Source organism: Xyrauchen texanus, chromosome 18, assembly GCF_025860055.1.
Source record: "Xyrauchen texanus isolate HMW12.3.18 chromosome 18, RBS_HiC_50CHRs, whole genome shotgun sequence".
Taxonomy (NCBI): Eukaryota; Metazoa; Chordata; class Actinopteri; order Cypriniformes; family Catostomidae; genus Xyrauchen; species Xyrauchen texanus.
Window position 1 is genome coordinate 27,350,656 of NC_068293.1, and position 19,076 is coordinate 27,369,731.

General features: G+C 37.0%; 1 protein-coding gene across 1 annotated transcript in view; it reads left to right on the top strand.

The window, feature by feature from the left end:
- Positions 1 to 19,076, top strand: part of rnf17 (ring finger protein 17) — a 78,142-nt gene that overhangs the window by 18,117 nt on the left and 40,949 nt on the right. Inside the window, exons 6-14 of the mRNA XM_052148354.1 lie at positions 65 to 168; positions 584 to 752; positions 943 to 1,019; positions 6,370 to 6,444; positions 6,610 to 6,815; positions 10,923 to 11,027; positions 11,103 to 11,261; positions 11,552 to 11,723; positions 14,394 to 14,520. Coding sequence (XP_052004314.1) covers positions 65 to 168; positions 584 to 752; positions 943 to 1,019; positions 6,370 to 6,444; positions 6,610 to 6,815; positions 10,923 to 11,027; positions 11,103 to 11,261; positions 11,552 to 11,723; positions 14,394 to 14,520 — 1,194 coding nt within the window. The remainder of the gene's footprint in view (positions 1 to 64; positions 169 to 583; positions 753 to 942; positions 1,020 to 6,369; positions 6,445 to 6,609; positions 6,816 to 10,922; positions 11,028 to 11,102; positions 11,262 to 11,551; positions 11,724 to 14,393; positions 14,521 to 19,076) is intronic.

Here is a 19,076-nt window from a genome sequence, read left to right on the forward strand (position 1 = left end):
AAACCACTTCAACTGTATAGGTGATGCTGCTGATTAGTTTCGATGTTTTTGTACTTTTATGCAGACTCTATTGAAAGGTATTCAAGATCAACTAAGGAAAGAGATAACTCGAATTATCAGAGAAATTGATGAAGCTGTTGAAAAAGCAAAGAATATTCTGCTGAAAAGGTATGTGGATAAGAATATTTAGAGGCACAAAAGTCAAGATGTGTTATTTGGGATAAGCCATTAGAAATTTAATCTGTTGTGTTTTGCCTTTATTTATTTTTTTGGTTATATTGTAATTGTTATTTTTTTATATTTGTATAATTAATTAAATTTGTATATGTAGAGAGAATGCTGCTCAAGGATCTTGGATGTGACATGTGCATGTTGATCAGGGCTTCCCTAAAATATTTTCTGCTAAAACCCTTTGATCTGTTTACATCAGCCATCTGCAGTGCGAGTAAATCATTTGTATATGTTTTTAGTAATAGCACTTACATTTTATGTCTACTTTGAAGGGTCATTGACAATCTTAAAACCTGCAGGAATAATGTGAGTTTCTCTTAAACGTAAATTGTGGAATTTTAATGTTGTTCAGGCGGAGTATGTTGTTATCAAAATTGAATGCTGTGGAGCTTCTCTTTTTGGATGGCCGAAAGGAGTGTAAGAGAATAGAAGAGAGGGTAAAAGCGCTGCGCACAGCCATCCAGAAAGCTCGACATGTCCGACAGGTTCCTTCTCTAGAGACTTACTGCAACATTGATGAGGTAATGCTGCACTGGACATCATCTGCTCTGCTTTCATTAATGTGAGAGATCAAAGCCAGCTCTATATTATTTCCTGATGAATCCAGATTTATTTTGTCTTAAAGTCTCTCTTTGTGAATTTGTCTCTTTATACTGCTTAAATGTGTATTGTATTGCTTGCTTTTAATTAATTTGTTTATTTGTTTTTGAGATTTTGGAGACATTACACATTCCAGTGGATGTTGAGTCATATGACATGAGTGCTCTGTCTTTGCGTTCAGGACTCAGGTAGAACACTATCAATCTCTCTTTCTCTTTTTCTACCTTTTTGTTTGCCTATATTAATGGGGAAGTTTGTCTCACCACCCCCCACAAAAATGTATGTAGAAACCCACACGATTTTCTTCTGTGTAGCACAAAAGGATATATTTAGCAGAATATCCATGCTAGGGTTGCAGCGGTATACCGGTTTCACGGTATACCGTGGTATACCACGGTATGAAAATTGACAGTTTTCATTCCATGTACATTTGCTTATCTACGGTATTGAAAAAAAAAATGCAACTGGACTGAGAATATCACCTGCATGTGCGCATCTCCTTTCCTCCTCGACTGCTTGTCAGACTCGTCAACTTGCACAACACACACACGTGCAGTGGAGAAAATGTCAGAGAAGCGAAGCGAGGGGGTCTGACATAAAGCAGTGCTTCTCAACTGGTGGGTTGCGTGTCTATTTGGACTGCATAGCGGACAGCAGGAAAAGAACAATGCCATGGTTCTCCCATTGAAGATATTTCGGTGGCCGCCTAAGTGATAGCCTATTTAGGTCTCAAGTGATGGCCTATTTAGGACTGCCGAGGCTGATTAAATGATAAACTCAATCGTCTAAAGGCTTCTCATCTGCACTTTTACACGAGTGTAACTGAACCAGCTCGCGATCATGATCAAATCAAATCACTTTATTGTCACGCGACCATATACACAAGTGCAACAGGGGGTGAAAGTCTTGTGTGTGCAGTTCCAACATAGCAGTCATGACAGTGACAAGACTTATACCAGTTTACAATAAACAACATGTTTACACAACACAATTTTCATATCAAATGTACACATAATTACATGACACAATAATAGTATACAATGGACAGTATAGAATACACACAATATAGAATGCACATTCAATAAAAAGTATATAAAAACATATATATATACAGTAGTTGTATTGTGGAGATTATTATGACAGTCCAGTGTGAGATATAAGATTAATAAAGTGCTGTGCTGATGTATATTGATCGTGAGAGATCAAGGGTTCAAAAGTCTGATTGCTTGGGGAAAGAAGCTGTTGTATTAGATCTCAGTGCCGCTTTCGACACTATTGACCATAATATTCTTCTCAGCCTGCTTGAGTGTATGGTTGGCATCCAGGGGATTAACCCTCCAGTGGTTTTCTTCCTATCTAAAAGAAAGGACGTTTTCTAAGATTTTTCTTCTGCTTCGGCTCAATTATTGTGTGGTGTTCCTCCAAGGGTCAATCTTGGGATCCTTGTTATTTTCACTGTATATGCTTCCTCTGAGATCTATTTTTAATAAGTACAGCATATCTTATCACTGTTATGCTGACGATTCCCAATTTTATTTCCCAGTGAGTGTAGACAAGAACCGTTCTACTGAAAATGCCCTAAATTGCTTCAAGGATATTAAACATTGGCTGGCAAACAATTTCTTGCAATTAAATGAAAGCAAAACCGAAGTTCTGATTTTAGGTTTAGGGCATTTCCTCCTAGCTTTTGTTGTTGACGTCAACAACAAAAATGTCACTTGATGCATGTCCTTGTACTTGAAAACCATGAACAAAACAATGAAACATAAAAGGTAATGTGACCCAGGATACATTAAATACAGGTTACGTTTTTACTATGGTGGGTCGCCGCTTTATTTCCAGTGTAAAATCTGGGTCCCGAAGCAAAACCAGTTGAGAACCACTGAGATAAAGGTACAGACATGAGCAGTCTGGCTGCGCTGTCACTCACCTTTATATATGTTAATTGATAATAATCACAGGACATTACTTTAAAAGCTCACACAGCTGATGTGATTTTTCATTTAGTAGTTGCTATGCTAACATATAAAATAACATGCTTTAGTTATATAACATGTTGTAGTTACATGCAATTTTTTTTTATCATGTTTATAATCCTGTTAGCCTTCTGTTTTCTTTATATTCAAAAGGGAGACTTTTTTTACACATACTTCCTTAAAAAATAAATAATAATTATCTCCTTTTAAGGGTCATTGTAACCGATAATAATTGTGTAATACCGTACTGTGTAAATCTCATACCATACCATGCTGTTCTTTTCCCTGTTCTTTAAGTATAGTACACAGGATGAATTGGGGTTCATGCTGCAAGTACAATGGTTGCAAATGCAACAGCAATTTTAAAATCGAGCTGTCATTTTGTATTTTAATGACATCAGTTAATATTAATGACATTATGTCAGTCCTAACTGAACTTGTCAACAACATGCTTTGCGCTTTAAGAATGCAACAAGGAACAGCATGCTAGCTAATCATCAAACAATGGCAAATTGTACAATTTTATATATAATTTCATTTATTTATTTTTTTCTCCCCAATTTGGAATGCCCTATCCCCAATGATTTCTAAGTCCTCATGGTGGCGTAGTGACTCGCCTCAATCAGGGTGGCGGAGGATGAATCTGTATCCTCTCCATCAGTGTTAAATAAAGTATCCATTTGTCATACTTTAGACAACATACAACATATCATACATTTTACAAAATTAAAGTTAACTTCATCTAAATTGACTCAAGTAAAAGTTAAATTAGCTCACGAAAAAATGACTTAAGTAAAAGTATTGAAGTAACTGATATTAAATTTACTTAAGTATCAGAAGTACATGTAAATTGCATAAATTACGGAACATTTCATTAAACCCATGGCAAATTATTTGATTAGTGGTGCTCATCATTTACTCACCCTCATGCCATCCCAAATGTGTTTGACTTTCTTTCATCTGCAGAACACATGCAAAGATTTTTAGAAGAATATTTCAGCTCTATAGGTCAATTCAATGCAAGTGAATGGTGGCCAGATATTTCAAGCTACAAAAAGCGCATAAAGTTATCCGTACTACTACAGTGGTTAAATCCATGTCCTCTGAAGCAATTCAGTTGGTTTTGGGTGTGAACAAACCATATTGGTTTCTGCAATCTTGTGTTTTGCAGAAACAAAACGAAAGTCATACACATGGAATGAAGTTAAGAAAATTAAATGAATTATCCCTTTTAATGGTGCAATCAAGTCAAATCAAAATGATCATATTTATGGGAATATGAATAACTGGAATATTGAAGGGGGGAGTTAAGTCATTTGACAGAACAGAGACTTGTGGGGCTGGGCTCTTTTCATTTGGGCCAATAAGCAACCACTCAGAACATTCTGGCATCTGCAGAACAATGTGCAAAAACCACAGAAATCTTAGCAACAGAATAGTAACAACTTGGCGACCACATATTGTAGCAATGCGCCAAACACACCGCAGAGATCACCTTGACAACTACATAGCATGCCCTAGCAACCATCCAGAAAACCCTAGTAAGCACATACTGTAATATAAAAATGCTACAAAGCAAATATAACACTTTAGCAACCACCAGAAAACTAGCTTTGCTTGGGCAAAGACATTCATCTTCATAAAAAATATATTTATGGACATATTCATGAGAAAATATCAAAATAAATATTGTTGGACATTTTCATGAGCGCTGTTAATTATTCATACACATATCTTGTTTAAATGTAAAATCTAAACGAATGTGATTTGACTTTAATATGAGCTGGTCTCCTGGAAAGGCAGGAGACTGATCGCACATAACTTAATTATTTAACAGCTTTCATAATGTTTAAGCCTAATGTTATCAAATTAATTTGTAAACATGAGCAGTTTGTTGTCTTCTCCAGTGGAGACAGGTGGCAGAACATGTAATCGGGCACGTGCTTTGCTTGTGTTTTTTTTTTTTTTTCATATTCGTGATTTGCAAAAAAAATCATTCAGACTGCTTTTTTAATCTTTTTGTTCAAAGGAATCAAATGTAAAAGATTAAACTCTTTAAAAAAATTTAATTAATCACACATCACTATCTTCAATCTGCATGCATTTTTACACATACAGCTGGTATTTATTTATTTTTTTTGCTGTGTTCAGTTGCGAAAGGATCTGAAGAAATTAATCAGAGTAAAAGTATCAATTTTCTCTTTAAAATGTAGTGAAGTGAAGGTAAAAGTCCAAAGAAATATTTGTACTGTAGTAGAAAAATTTAAAAACTGTACTTTAGTACAGTAAATGAAGTAGTTGTACTTTTACTATATTCCTCTGCGCCGCATCAGAGACAGTCAACTCGCACACCTTATCACGATGCTTGTTAACTCTTTCCCCGCCAGCGTTTTTATAAAAAGTTGCCAGCCACCGCCAGGATTTTTGACGATTTTCGCTAAATTTTAATGGCCCGCAGAATATTTTCTTCCATGAATATATGAAGATGCTATATATCAAAATAAAGATCTGAGCCTCTGCTTTTAGGAAAAAAAAAACGATTTTATTTTATCTTCATTTGTTCTTTTTTTATTGCCACTTGAACAGAGGTAGGTTTTGTCAAAAACAACATTTCGGACAAAAAGCTGAGAAAAGGCATTTTTATCAAACAAGTGCTTTAGTATTAGTATGGTGTTCCACTTCACGTTTGAGACGATCGCAGTCTGTTTCTTTGATCAAAGAGTTGCGTACTCTCTCAAAACATGCGCGCGGGTCTTCCTTACCGTATACCACCTAAAACACGGATACCCGGAAAATTCCGTGTTTGGCGGGGAAGCGTTTTTTCATAAAACCCGGAAAATTCCGTGTTTGGCGGGGAAAGAGTTAAGCGTTACTGTGGAGACATGGTGTGTGTGTGTGTGTGGAGTCCCACGCTATTGTCTACGGCATCATGCACAACTCCCCATGTGCCCCACCGAGAGCGAGAACCACACATTATTGTGACCACGAGGAGGTTACTGCATGTGCCTCTACCCTCCCTTGCAACCGGGCCAATTTGATTGCTTAGGAGACCTGGCTGGAGTCACTCCACACACCCTGGATTTGAACTCGCGAATCCAGGGGTGGTAGTCCATGTCAATACTCGGAGATACCCAGGCCCCCATGTAAAATTATATTAATATCATGTGGATGAACAACAGCAATAGATCATCAAAACTAGACTTGAGAATGGAAGATAATATAAATATAACAATATAAATGAAGAAAATCTGTGATTTGGGAACTAAAGATGTTTTATTTTAGGAGCCAGTGGCTCCCCAGATATGTTTTGAATCTAGAGCATTGTGTATGAACTACTTTAATATTTTTTGTTTTTGGAAGAGCAGATAAGATATTCTGCTAAATATATTCAAGTCATATGGGTTTGGAATGATGACATTAACTTAATTTTTTGTGTGTGAACTGTTCCCCTTAGTGTTTCGCCACACACATTCTAACATTGTGCCGGGCTTGCTTCATCTGACCATCTTGTTTGTCTTTTTGTGTTTGAATTAATTTCTTCTTTTTTGTTTTTTTTATATAGCTGCTGTCTTCTGGTGGACAGTCTTGCAGAAAGTATAAATAACTGCCTTAAAATAGCTAATGATGGTGATGACGTGTGAGTATCTATAGAATCCGCTCCACTGAATGCATGTTAAAACCTCTGAATGTGTGTAAAAAATCAGTAATACTGAGTGATCTGATTTTAATAATTAAAAAAATTGTTAGATTTTTTTACACAAAAAATGCAGACAGTTTGACTACGTATATCTTGTCATAACAGTATCTTGGAAGAAGTCACTGTGGAGGATTTCCAAAACCTAGTGAAGAGTGCACCGTCTAAGAATTGTGTGGAGGACTGGGTCGGCTCCAGTCAGCTTGTTCCGGGAAATGAAGACCCCATTCCCAAAAAGAAAAGCACACACAGCCCTAAATCCATGGAGGAAATCATAGAAGATACTGGTGCTTCTACGAAAATAGTCGAAAATGGTGTGTTTGTAAGGCGGGATAAAAACATTTGTTTTTTACTATCTTCACTTGAATAATATGATGGAAATTCTGAAATACCCACATTCTGCCTGAATGGTGATGAATTATTTAGCAGTTTACATCAGGGGTTTTCAAAGTCTCGCACAGAAAGCCCATTGCATTCTGAGATGTTATTCTTCTCACCACAAATGTACAGAGTGGTTATCTCAGTTACCGTAGACTTAGTCAGTTCAAACCATTCTGGACATTTTCTGTTGACTTCTCTCCTCAACAAGGTGTTTCCATCCACAGAACTGCCACTGAATGGTGCCAAAAACAAAACATCCAGTGAGTAAATTCTAGAGACTGTTGGGCAGTTACAGAAATCTCAAACCAGCCCATCTGGCACCAACAGTCATGCCACTCTCCAAATCGCTGAGATAAAATGTTTCCCCATTCTTCTTTTTTTAAATATTTGTTATCCCCTTTTCTCCCAATTTGGAATGCCCAATTCCCACTACTTGGTTGGTCCTCGTGGTGGAGTGGTTACTCATCTCAAACCGGGTGCCAGAGGACAAGTCTCAGTTGCCTCCGCTCCTGAGACCGTCAATTTGCGCATCCTGTCACGTGGCCCATTTTGCATTACACCACGGAGACACTGCATGTGGAGGCTCATGCCACTCTCCACGATCTACACACAACTTACCATGCACCCCACAGAACCACTAATCACGACCACGAGGAGGTTACCCCATGTGACTTTATCCTCCCTAGCAACCGGGTCATTTTGGTTGCTTATGAGACCTGCCTAGAGTCACTTAGCACACCCTGGATTTGAACTCGCGACTCCAGGGGTGGTTGTCAGCGTCAGTACACTCTGAGCTACCCAGGCCCCCTATTTTTTCCTCATTCTGATGGTCAACGTAAACATTAACTAAAGCTCGTGATCCATATCTGCATGATTTTATGCACTGCACTAGGGATGTGCATGAGTATTCTAATATTCGTTCTGAAATAATTATTCGAATAGTAAAAATACTATTCGAATTTTGCAAAGTTTTGCTTTGCTGGCCATATATAGAGTGAGATGCATGTTAAATCCTGAACACAAATTAAAACGGGCAGTTATAACAGAATGCCACTTCAATTTCCACTTCAATCAGCAGTACATTCTGCCCACGTATTTTGAAGTTTTTCCAGGTATTGTTATCTAGTGTAATATCAATTAACCAGTGATGATAAATAACCTCAAATTAAGTCTGTGCTTTTCGTGCGCGCGCACGTGTGTATGTGTATGTGTATGTGTATGTATGTATATATACACTCACCTAAAGGATTATTAGGAACACCATACTAATACTGTGTTTGACCCCCTTTCGCCTTCAGAACTGCCTTAATTCTACGTGGCATTGATTCAACAATGTGCTGAAAGCATTCTTTAGTAATGTTGGCCCAAATTGATAGGATAGCATCTTGCAGTTGATGGAGATTTGTGGGATGCACATCCAGGGCACGAAGCTCCCGTTCCACCACATCCCAAAGATGCTCTATTGGGTAGAGATCTGGTTACTGTGGGGGCCATTTTAGTACAGTGAACTCATTGTCATGTTCAAGAAACCAATTTGAAATGATTCGAGCTTTGTGACATGTTGCATTATCCTGCTGGAAGTAGCCATCAGAGGATGGGTACATGGTGGCCATAAAGGGATGGACATGGTCAGAAACAATGCTCAGGTAGGCCGTGGCATTTAAACGATGCCCAATTGGCACTAAGGGGCCTAAAGTGTGCCAAGAAAACATCCCCCACACCATTACACCACCACCACCAGCCTGCACAGTGGTAACAAGGCATGATGGATCCATGTTCTCATTCTGTTTACGCCAAATTCTGACTCTACCATCTGAATGTCTCAACAGAAATCGAGACTCATCAGACCAGGCAACATTTTTCCAGTCTTCAACTGTCCAATTTTGGTGAGCTCTTGCAAATTGTAGCCTCTTTTTCCTTTTTGTAGTGCAGATGAGTGGTACCCGGTGGGGTCTTCTGCTGTTGTAGCCCATCCGCCTCAAGGTTGTGCGTGTTGTGGCTTCACAAATGCTTTGCTGCATACCTTGGTTGTAACAAGTGGTTATTTCAGGCAAAGTTGCTCTTCTATCAGCTTGAATCAGTCGGCCCATTCTCCTCTGACCTCTAGCATCAACAAGGCATTTTCGCCCACAGGACTGCCGCATACTGGATGTTTTTTCCTTTTCACACCATTCTTTGTAAACCCTAGAAATGGTTGTGCGTGAAAATCCCAGTAACTGAGCAGATTGTGAAATACTCAGACCGGCCCATCTGGCACCAACAACCATGCCACGCTCAAAATTGCTTAAATCACCTTTCTTTCCCATTCTGACATTCAGTTTGGAGTTCAGGAGATTGTCTTGACCAGGACCACACCCCTAAATGCATTGAAGCAACTGCCATGTGATTGGTTGATTAGATAATTGCATTAATGAGAAATTGAACAGGTGATCCTAATAATCCTTTAGGTGAGTGATATATATATGTATATGCATAAATACATATACCTACCTAATGGTTATAAATATTTATCTATTTATAATATGAAACTAAATTACATTTTTTAAATACATGTTTGTCCTTATGACAATTGGATTACTTGACTATTACTTTAGCCTTTGTGATAAACTTGCATCACATAAACCAGTCTCATTTGAAACTGCACTTGTCACAAACACATGACCGTTAACTTGATATCATGTTGAAATAGAAATGTAATCAGCATCTATTATGCTGCAGATTCCTCAAACTCCGGTATTGTTTCTCTCTCAATATACCACGTCTGCACAGCCAGAAAATGTGTACAAATTAACAGAGGCAGAGCTAAACTCAGCAAATGGAAACCTCCTCTCATTTTCAACCACTTTTTTCAGCAAACCTAATGTGTAAATATGTGACACATTTATAAGACATAAACTGAACAAGTTTCACAGACATGTGACTAACAGAAATGGAATAATATGTCCCTGAACAAAAGGGGGGTTGAAATCAAAAGTAACAGTCAGTATCTGGTAGGGCTGCCCCCAACCAAAGTTTTTCCTTGTCGACTAGTAGTCGTTAATTTAAGCAATTAGTTGACAATTCATCGCATGTTTGATGTTAATTTAAGTGTGTGTGTGTGTGTGTTGGGGGCATCAGAAAATGGTTTGAGTTTCAGGGCTGAGAAAGAATATTATAAGTAACGTTGCTAACACCGTTCTATATTACAGAGAAATATTAAACCGCAATAATGAGCCTTTATTTTACAAGCGAGCGCACGAAGCGAGTGGCAGGTAATGACTCGGGAAAAACCAGCAAGAGACTGTCTGTACATTTTGGTAATTTTAGAGAGAAATGCACATTAGGGTTGTGCCAAAAGACGATGATCTCTGTGATCAACAATGGACAGAATGATCACCAATAGCTGATTCCTTTCACGATGTCAAGACGATATTTGGCTTGTTCTCCCATTAATCTATTAAATTAATATTAGACTATTATTATTATTATTAAATTAATATTAAAATAATTTGCTCGTAGTCACAGACGTGCTTGAAGAAACACACTTTATAATATTAAGTACAGATGACAGAAATGCCGTCTATGCGCATATAGAGTATCTCACAAAAGTGAGTACACCCCTCACTTTTACAGCCTGTAAAATAATAAAAAATACATAAAATAATACAAACACACGTTAATCTCAAACCATGATATATATTTCCGTAATTTTCCACCTGCTTGTTTAGATGGACACTTGCCTAACTGTAAATGGAAAGGTGTGTGTGTGTGTGTCACTCCAAACAAAATGAAAAAGCAAATAAAATAATGGAGTGCAATTTTAATTTATAAATGTATTTGATTTAAGTTTTTCTTTTTTTTTTCTTTTTTTTTTTTAAATAAATTACATTTTCAATGCAAAATCAATAAAGCAAGAATATTCACTGATCCCTCAGCCGCAAGGTTTCTAATGTAATTGGACATTGTGATTTATTTGTTTTTATATATACCGTGAAGGAGGGAACCAAACTATTTTTTTCTTTTCTTTTTTTTTTATATATATGTGTTTTTGTTTTTTTTAGCATGCACTTACCCAGTCCCTGAACCCAGGCACAAAGAAAGGCACTGGGTACAGAGGAGACATCACAAGCTGCAGACTGACAAGCCCTCAACTACACATCCTAAATGTATGTGCTGCTTAATCTGAATTAAGTTTGGTTGATTAAGAAATTGTCTTAATGGCTCATTGTGTATTTTTGTAGTGGTGCACTATGTTTTGGTGAGCCACATTGTAAACCCTGGACATTTCTACATACGATATATGACGGAACACAAGTCGGGGCATAAATTGACTAAAAAGATCGGCACATTATGCGCAGGGGAGAGTAGCCATTTCACATTCAGTGATGAAATCAAGATAGGTAAGTGCAAATAGGGATGTTTTGTTTGTTGTCTTAAAACCCTGACAAGGTTTTAAGACTAGGTTTTTTTTTTTGCATGGTTAATGTGGTGTCATATAAAATACACGAGTTAACTTAGTAAAAACTCTTAGACAATGTTTTCTACAGACAATTACAAATGATCATACATCAATTCAGATCCAAACAGAACTAATACAGATTTGGTGTGTAATATCGGAATGTTATTAATGTTATTAAAGTGTGGTGGGGGGGGGTTCTTGTGATCTGATTGTGTGCATGTTTGTGGGCAGGCTCTCTGCTCTTTGTCTGGTGGAAGGAGGATGTCTGGTGTAGGGTAACAGTGACTGAACTCTTCCAGAAAGAGTGTTTCCAGAGTGTGACTAAATGCCCTGCTTCAGAAGTCACCCGTCTTTGTGTGTACTTCCAGGACTATGGCTTTACTAAGGGACTCGCAATCCCAAGGTGAGAGTTAAACTGTGTAAGTTTGCTTAGAAATTAGTTTGTCAGGCTTAAAAAGACATCCTTTATTTGCACCAGCTTTATTTGAGTAGCTTGTTAATCAATGATGCATCGTAATATGGTTGTTAGGCTGTTGGGCACATTGCTGTACTGGAAATGCACCCCTGTTTGACTTCTGCGGTGTGGCTCAGTGATGTTCGGAGCTCAACTGATAGGCACACAAACATGCTTTTGATGGCATTTATATACTTGCTTTAAATTCCCTTATTTGGGCATTAAAATGTGAGAATTATTGTGGAATTTAAAGTGCACAATAATCACAATCAGACAATTTTTTAATAATCGCAACAGGCCTTATAAAAACACATTTTTATATAAAAAGACAACATTTCCACTGCCCCCCACATAGTATACATTTTATGATTGGCTCCCTTTTTTTAAATGTTACATTTATTTCTAGTTGCTAGGTTCCATGGCATGTAATCAAGATTTCAATTGCAGCTGTCGCAATAGTATAATCAAGAAAAGTGTCAATTAGTGAATTCCATAATTTCACCCAATATTTTCTATATACAAAACAGTTTTAGGCCCGTTGTGTGCTTGAATGCAGAGGCAAATCTTACGTGTTTAAATTAGTCTTAAGGCATATCAGTAATGCTCACTGTCTAAATGATACTGTGTACAATTTATTTAAAATGTGAATAATAGGGATGGGATGATATATTTCTTCGATTTATTTAATTTGGATATATCACAAACCCCAAAAAATTACAAACCATATCGAGGCTAATCTCAATATTTTGAAATTTGAAACATTGTGTTCTGTCCATGTGATCATAAATTAAATGACCCATCAAACATCTTAAACTCTCCATCGCTCGATTTAACCCCACTGCAATTTTTTTTCTACGCTATTTAAAGAGTTCACACAAGGTCCTTGAAGTACTGAAAGTGCCTACATTTTGCTTTTAAAAATATAAGTACTGGAACACATGAAAAAATCACCTTGTTTTGTTGAAAAGTGCTTGAGTTTAAAACAGACCATTTCTTCTATGTAATATGTGTCCATCAAAGATGAGATCCAGCACTCCACTTTCTTTTAATAATGTGCCTATTAATATCTTTTCTGTTCTTTACAGTCAGATAAAAAATTAAAAAGAAATATACATTTTAATAAAAAATGGCACAGATGCACAAAAAAACCGAGACATCTGTGAGATGCTCGTTAAACTCTTAAAATGACAGTATCAATATAGCGCTTGTTATACAAATTAATGTAAACTTAATATTGTTACTTGTAAATTATACACATTATTTCAAACATTGATTGCTCGTCATTATTATATATACAATTTCAAGAAATAATATGAATTGATAGAATGTAGAATTTGTATATTTTTAAAAAGTTAAAATATCATTATAATAAAGACAAACAAAATTTTTTACATTTTCACATACTTTTTAGGGACAGGTTCTGTTCAGTTCTATTGCTTATTCTGCACCTGATCAGCCTAAATGTAGTCCACTGTTTTTGAATGCTTATTTGTGATGTTTTTGTTATAGTGAAAGTTATAATAAGAAACTATTATTTAAACTGAACATTTAAATTATTGTATTTAAGACTTTTAATGTTGATTAAAAATGATATGCATTTTGCGCAAGCATTTAAAAAAACATTCTGTCATTTAAATGTTGTCGTCATCGAACCATGACCATCATATCGAACTGAATCAACAAGTTGTTTTGATGCATAGTCATACATAAAGAATATGGCATGCATCTAAAAAATAAAAAGTATTTTAATGTCAGTTCGATTTAGGGATGTGCATGACTAGTTGACTAAACTGTTCTGATGCCACGAGTCCACACTGGAATTACTAGTCAGTAAATGTTTTTCCCCATTAAACTGTTCAACATTTTTTACACACATATTTTTACAAAGGCTGCACATAACTGTCATGTTAATGTTACACATTTTAAATGTAATTAATAATACAAATATTATTTAAGAGGATATCTGAAGCAGATGTATACAAAGTCTAATATTACTTCAGGCTTGGTGTGCTTATATCCTCACTGATGATGCACAAAGAAAAATGTCCTCTTGCAAGACCAGCAAAGTACTTTAGCTATAGAAATCACTTCGGTGGTTATGCGGGAAGTAAAAGATTAGAAGAATTTCAAAACCTTGTATTGCAAGTCGCTATGGATGTTTTTAAATTTGAGTCTTCTTTAAATCTGTGCATGCTTGCAAGTTATTTTCCTGCTGAGTGGGCTTTTTCAAGTGCAGGATAATTGCTTCAGGTGTGTCAGATCCCGCATAACATTTCATTGCATTTTTTTTCTCTCGTAGATAAAGCTTACCTGTGAATTATTTCAACAGACTGGTTTAATATGTTAAGTAATGTTTACTTGGTGAAATCCGTTAAGAAAAAGGTATTAGGGTTGCTATTTTTTTAAATGTCTGTCATTCCGCACATCCCTAGTTCTGTTAATCAAAATTAATAATCACTATTACAATATCTAAGGAAATAATCAGCAAATATGATTTTCGTCATAATCGTGCAGCCCTAACATGAGGTTTACATTTATGTTTGGAAATAAAATTAATTAACCATTACTGTCAATCTGTCTCACCCTCTCTTTCTCCCTCTTTTTCTTTCTCCCTCTCAGTGATGGCAGTTTGAAAGGATTGAACGACTGTCTGCGGAAACCTGATTCAGCTGCTCGGTCTGAAATGAGCTGCTGGGCTCCAATGGCCATCAAATGTTCTCTTAAAGACATTATTCCTTCAGACACGGTGAGCTGTTGAGATGTTCTGTATTTACTCTTTCTTATCCTTTCCAAAAGCAATATAAAGTCATGATAGGAAAAGCATTTTTGGGTGGAACAACTAGGGTATGATACCTAGATCAGTATCTGGTCCAATACAGATGTTTTTGCCTGGATCCAAACCCAATCCAAATCCGTTACTGCATGTTTGTCATTGACGTTACAGTCAAGATCAAATAATTACATAACCTTCAAATCACCATTAAAGTAGTCCATATAACTCTTGCATTTTATTCAGGCTCTTACAGTCATCTAAAAGCTTTGTGAATAAGTATACAGACAGCATGCACAGCGAAGTAGTCTCTGGCACAACGCTTTAATGAATGAGCACCACAAAGGCTTGTGATGCACTGCTCAGCGCAATATTTGGTTGCTCCACACAAACTCCATCTCAGATGTAGATTATCAATTGTTCGGTCCACCTGTAGCATGCACTGAGAACGGCCCCGGACAAGCATTTTACCTGATGTTAAATGAGAAAAGTATTACACTACTGTGAATTAGCCTACAAATAAACAGGCTTCCTGGAGCACTCTGTGACAGACTTCCAATATAAAGCATTAAGAAATTACTACTGAAATGTATTACCAATGTATCGTAAAATTATTATTATTATAAATTACAATAATAAAACAAATTGGGTTCCAAAACTTACTGTGTGATCGAAAAATGGTATACATATATATATATAAAAAAAGAATTTGTGCCCTTTTCTCCACAATTTTGGAATGTCCAATTCCCACTATTTACTAGGTCCTCGTGGTGGCACGGTTACTTGCCTCAATCCAGGTGGTGGAGGACAAGTCTCAGTTGCCTCCGCTTCTGAGATCATCGATGCGCGCATCTTATCACATGGCTTGCTGTGCATGACACTGCAGAGATTTGCAGCATGTGGAGGCTCATGCACCTCTCCACAATCCACGCACAACTTGCCACGTGCCCCATTGAAAGTGAGAACCACTTAATCGCGACCTCGAAGAGGTTACTACATGTGACTCTACCCTCCCTAGCATCCGGCCTAATTTGGTTTCTTATGAGACCTGGCTGGAGTCACTCCACACACCCTGGATTCGAACTTGCAACTCCAAGGGTGATGGTCAGCATCAGTACTGTCTGAGCTACCCTGGCCCCCCACAAAATGGAATCATTAATTTGACATGCAAATTATTTTTTATATGAATAAAAGCAAAATCACAACATTATGTTCAGAGCTCACACATTTGAATTCTACATGAGAATTTTCACTTTTGGAGCAATTCAATCATGCTATATGGATAGAGAAAACACTTGACCTGTGCCAACATCAATTACAAGACTTTATTCATCTTCACATTGACACCCTTACTAACATTTATCACAGTAAACTGTAACAGAATTTTTCAATACAACCGTGGAAGATGTAGTGAAGAAGAAATTATAGCGAAGGAGAGCACATACTCTGCTGTCTTGTGAATGTTTTTTGGATTGAAAGACTTACTTGACTACTGTAGAGTTGACAAATTGTCACTGTAGTGTTTACCTCATTCCACAAGGCAGTGAGGTGTCATCAAATGATTAATTATCACTTGTGTGTGTGTGACAATTTTTTGTTTAATTTTTTTCTGTATTTTTTTCAGTTACTAAAGTACCTTATTTTGTAGTGGATGTCCCAATGTAGACACTGGATTTCCACGTTTCAGAGAGCTCAATAATGCTTTATATTCAAATTATATTTTGGTAGATTTTTTTTGACAATGTAATTGTGTAAAATAGGCACATATCGTAATATCGATCGTAGGACTCTGAATCTGATCACATATATATATATATATATATATATATATATATATATATATATATATATATATATATATATATATATATATATATATATATATATATATATATATATATATATATATACTAATATATATATATTAGTATCTCACAAACGTGAGTACACCCCTCGCATTTTTGTAAATATTTTATTATATCTTTTCATGTGACAACACTGAAGAAATGACACTTTGCTACAATGTAAAGTAGTGAGTGTACAGCTTGTATAACAGTGTAAATTTGCTGTCCCCTCAAAATAACTCAACACACAGCCATTAATGTCTATACCACTGGCAACAAAAGTGAGTACACCCCTAAGTGAAAATGTCCAAATTGCTACAAGGTCTCAGGTGTGAATGGGGAGCAGGTGTGTTAAATTTGGTTTCATCGCTCTCACACTCCCTCAAACTGGTCACTGGAAATTCAACATGGCACCTCATGGCAAAGAACTCACTGAGGATCTGAAAAAAAGAATTGTTGCTCTACATAAAGATGGCCTAGGCTATAAGAAGATTGCCAAGACCCTGAGACTGAGCTGCAGCAAGGTGGCCAAGACCATGCAGCAGTTTAACAGGACAGGTTCCACTCAGAACAGGCCTCGCCATGGTGGTCCAAAGAAGTTGAATGCACATGCTCAGCGTCATATCCAGAGGTTGTCTTTGGGAAATAGACGTATGAGTGCTGCCAGCATTGCTGCAGAGGTTGAAGGGGTGGGGGGTCAGCCTGTCAGTGCTCGGACCATACGCCGCACACTGCATCCAATTGGTCTGCATGGCTGTCATCCCAGAAGGAAGCCTCTTCTAAAGATGATGCACAAGAAAGCCCGCAAACAGTTTGCTGAAGATAAGAAGACTAAGAACATGGATTATTGGAACCATGTACTGTGGTCTGATGAGACCAAGATAAATTTATGTTCAGATGGTGTCAAGTGTGTCTGGCGGAAACCAGGTGAGGAGTACAAAGAGAAGTGTGTCTTGCCTACAGTCAAGCATGGTGGTGGGAGTGTCATGGTCTGGGGAGCTAGTTCATTGAGGGAACCAACATGCCAACATGTACTGTGACATACTGAAGCAGAGCATGATCCCCTCCCTTCGGAGACTGGGCCACAGGGCAGTATTCCAGCATGATAACGACCCCAAACACACCTCCAAGATGACCGCCGCCTTGCTAAAGAAGCTGAGGGTGAAGGTGATTGACTGGCCAAGCATGTCTCCAGACCTAAACCCTATTGAGCATCTGTGGGGCATCCTCAAATGGAAGGTGGAGGAGCACAAGGTCTCTAACATCCACCAGCTCTGTGATGTCATCATGGAGGAGTGGAAGAGGACTCCACTGGCAACCTGTGAAGCTCTGGTGAACTCCATGTCCAAGAGGGTTAAAGTAGTGCAGGAAAATAATGGTGGCCACACAAAATATTGACACTTTGGGCCCAATTTGGACATTTTCACTTAGTTGTCACATTTGTTGTCAGCGGTTTAGACATTAATGGCTGTGTGTCGAGTTATTTTGAGGGGACAGCAAATTTACACTGTTATACAAGCTGTACACTCACTAATATGCAGCAAAGTGTCATTTCTTCAGTGTTGTCACATGAAAAGATATAATAAAATATTTACAAAAATGCGAGGGGTGTACTCACTTTTGTGAGATACTGTGTGTTTGTAATATATATCAGTATCTATCTAAACATGCAGGCGGAAAATTACTTACACAAATTAAGACATAAAAACAATAATAAATGTAAAAATAGTGATAATAATCCCTGAAATATAAATCATGGTTCGAGGTGAACGTGTTTTTGTATTATTTTATGTATTTTGTTGTATTTTACAGGCTGTAAAATGCATTCACAATTAACTGCTCTGTGGAAATATAGCGAACTGAACTCCAAACACCTCCTGATCTGAGATGTCTGAGGACATTTGCTGCACTCATAGACGAAATAAATCGAAAGACAGAAACAAAGAGTGAACTTTTAGATGCGCGTGTTCCACGAGATTGCAGTCCTCCGTATCAGCATGTCAAACATGTGCATAGACTGCTTTTCTGTCATCTGTTCTTAATAAAATAAGTGTGTTTCTTCAAGTGCGTGTTTGTGTGTCTACGGGCAAATTATTTTTTATATTAATTTGATGATGATGATAATAATAATAGCCTAATAATAATAATAATTTAATACATGACATGGTCAAAGGCATCAGCTATTGGCGATCACTCTGACCATCGTTGATCTCTGAGATTATCGTCTGTCGGCACAACCCTAATGTGCATTTCTCTCAATAAATTAACTAAATGTTCAGACGTTCTCCTTTTGCTTGTTTTTCCGACACATTCAGGATCATTACAGCTTTTGCCGGTGTCGTTGTGTCTCGCTTCATGTGTGCGCTGGTAAATTTAATATTTTAAAGGCTCATTATTATGGTTTAGTATTTCTCTATAATGTAGAAGAACATTGTTAGCAATGTTACTTATAACATTCTTTCTCAGCCCTGGAACTCAAATATATTTTTGGGGGGGAAGCATTAGAAAACGTTTTAAGTAATTAAATTAATATCATATACATGCGACTAGTCGACTAATGGCTTAAATTAACGACTACTATTTGACCAGTAAAATCTTTGGTCGGGGCAGCCCTAATTGAAATAAATCGCAGTTTATTTCAGCACATTAATTACAATATGAATAAAATATTTATTCATTTAACAATTT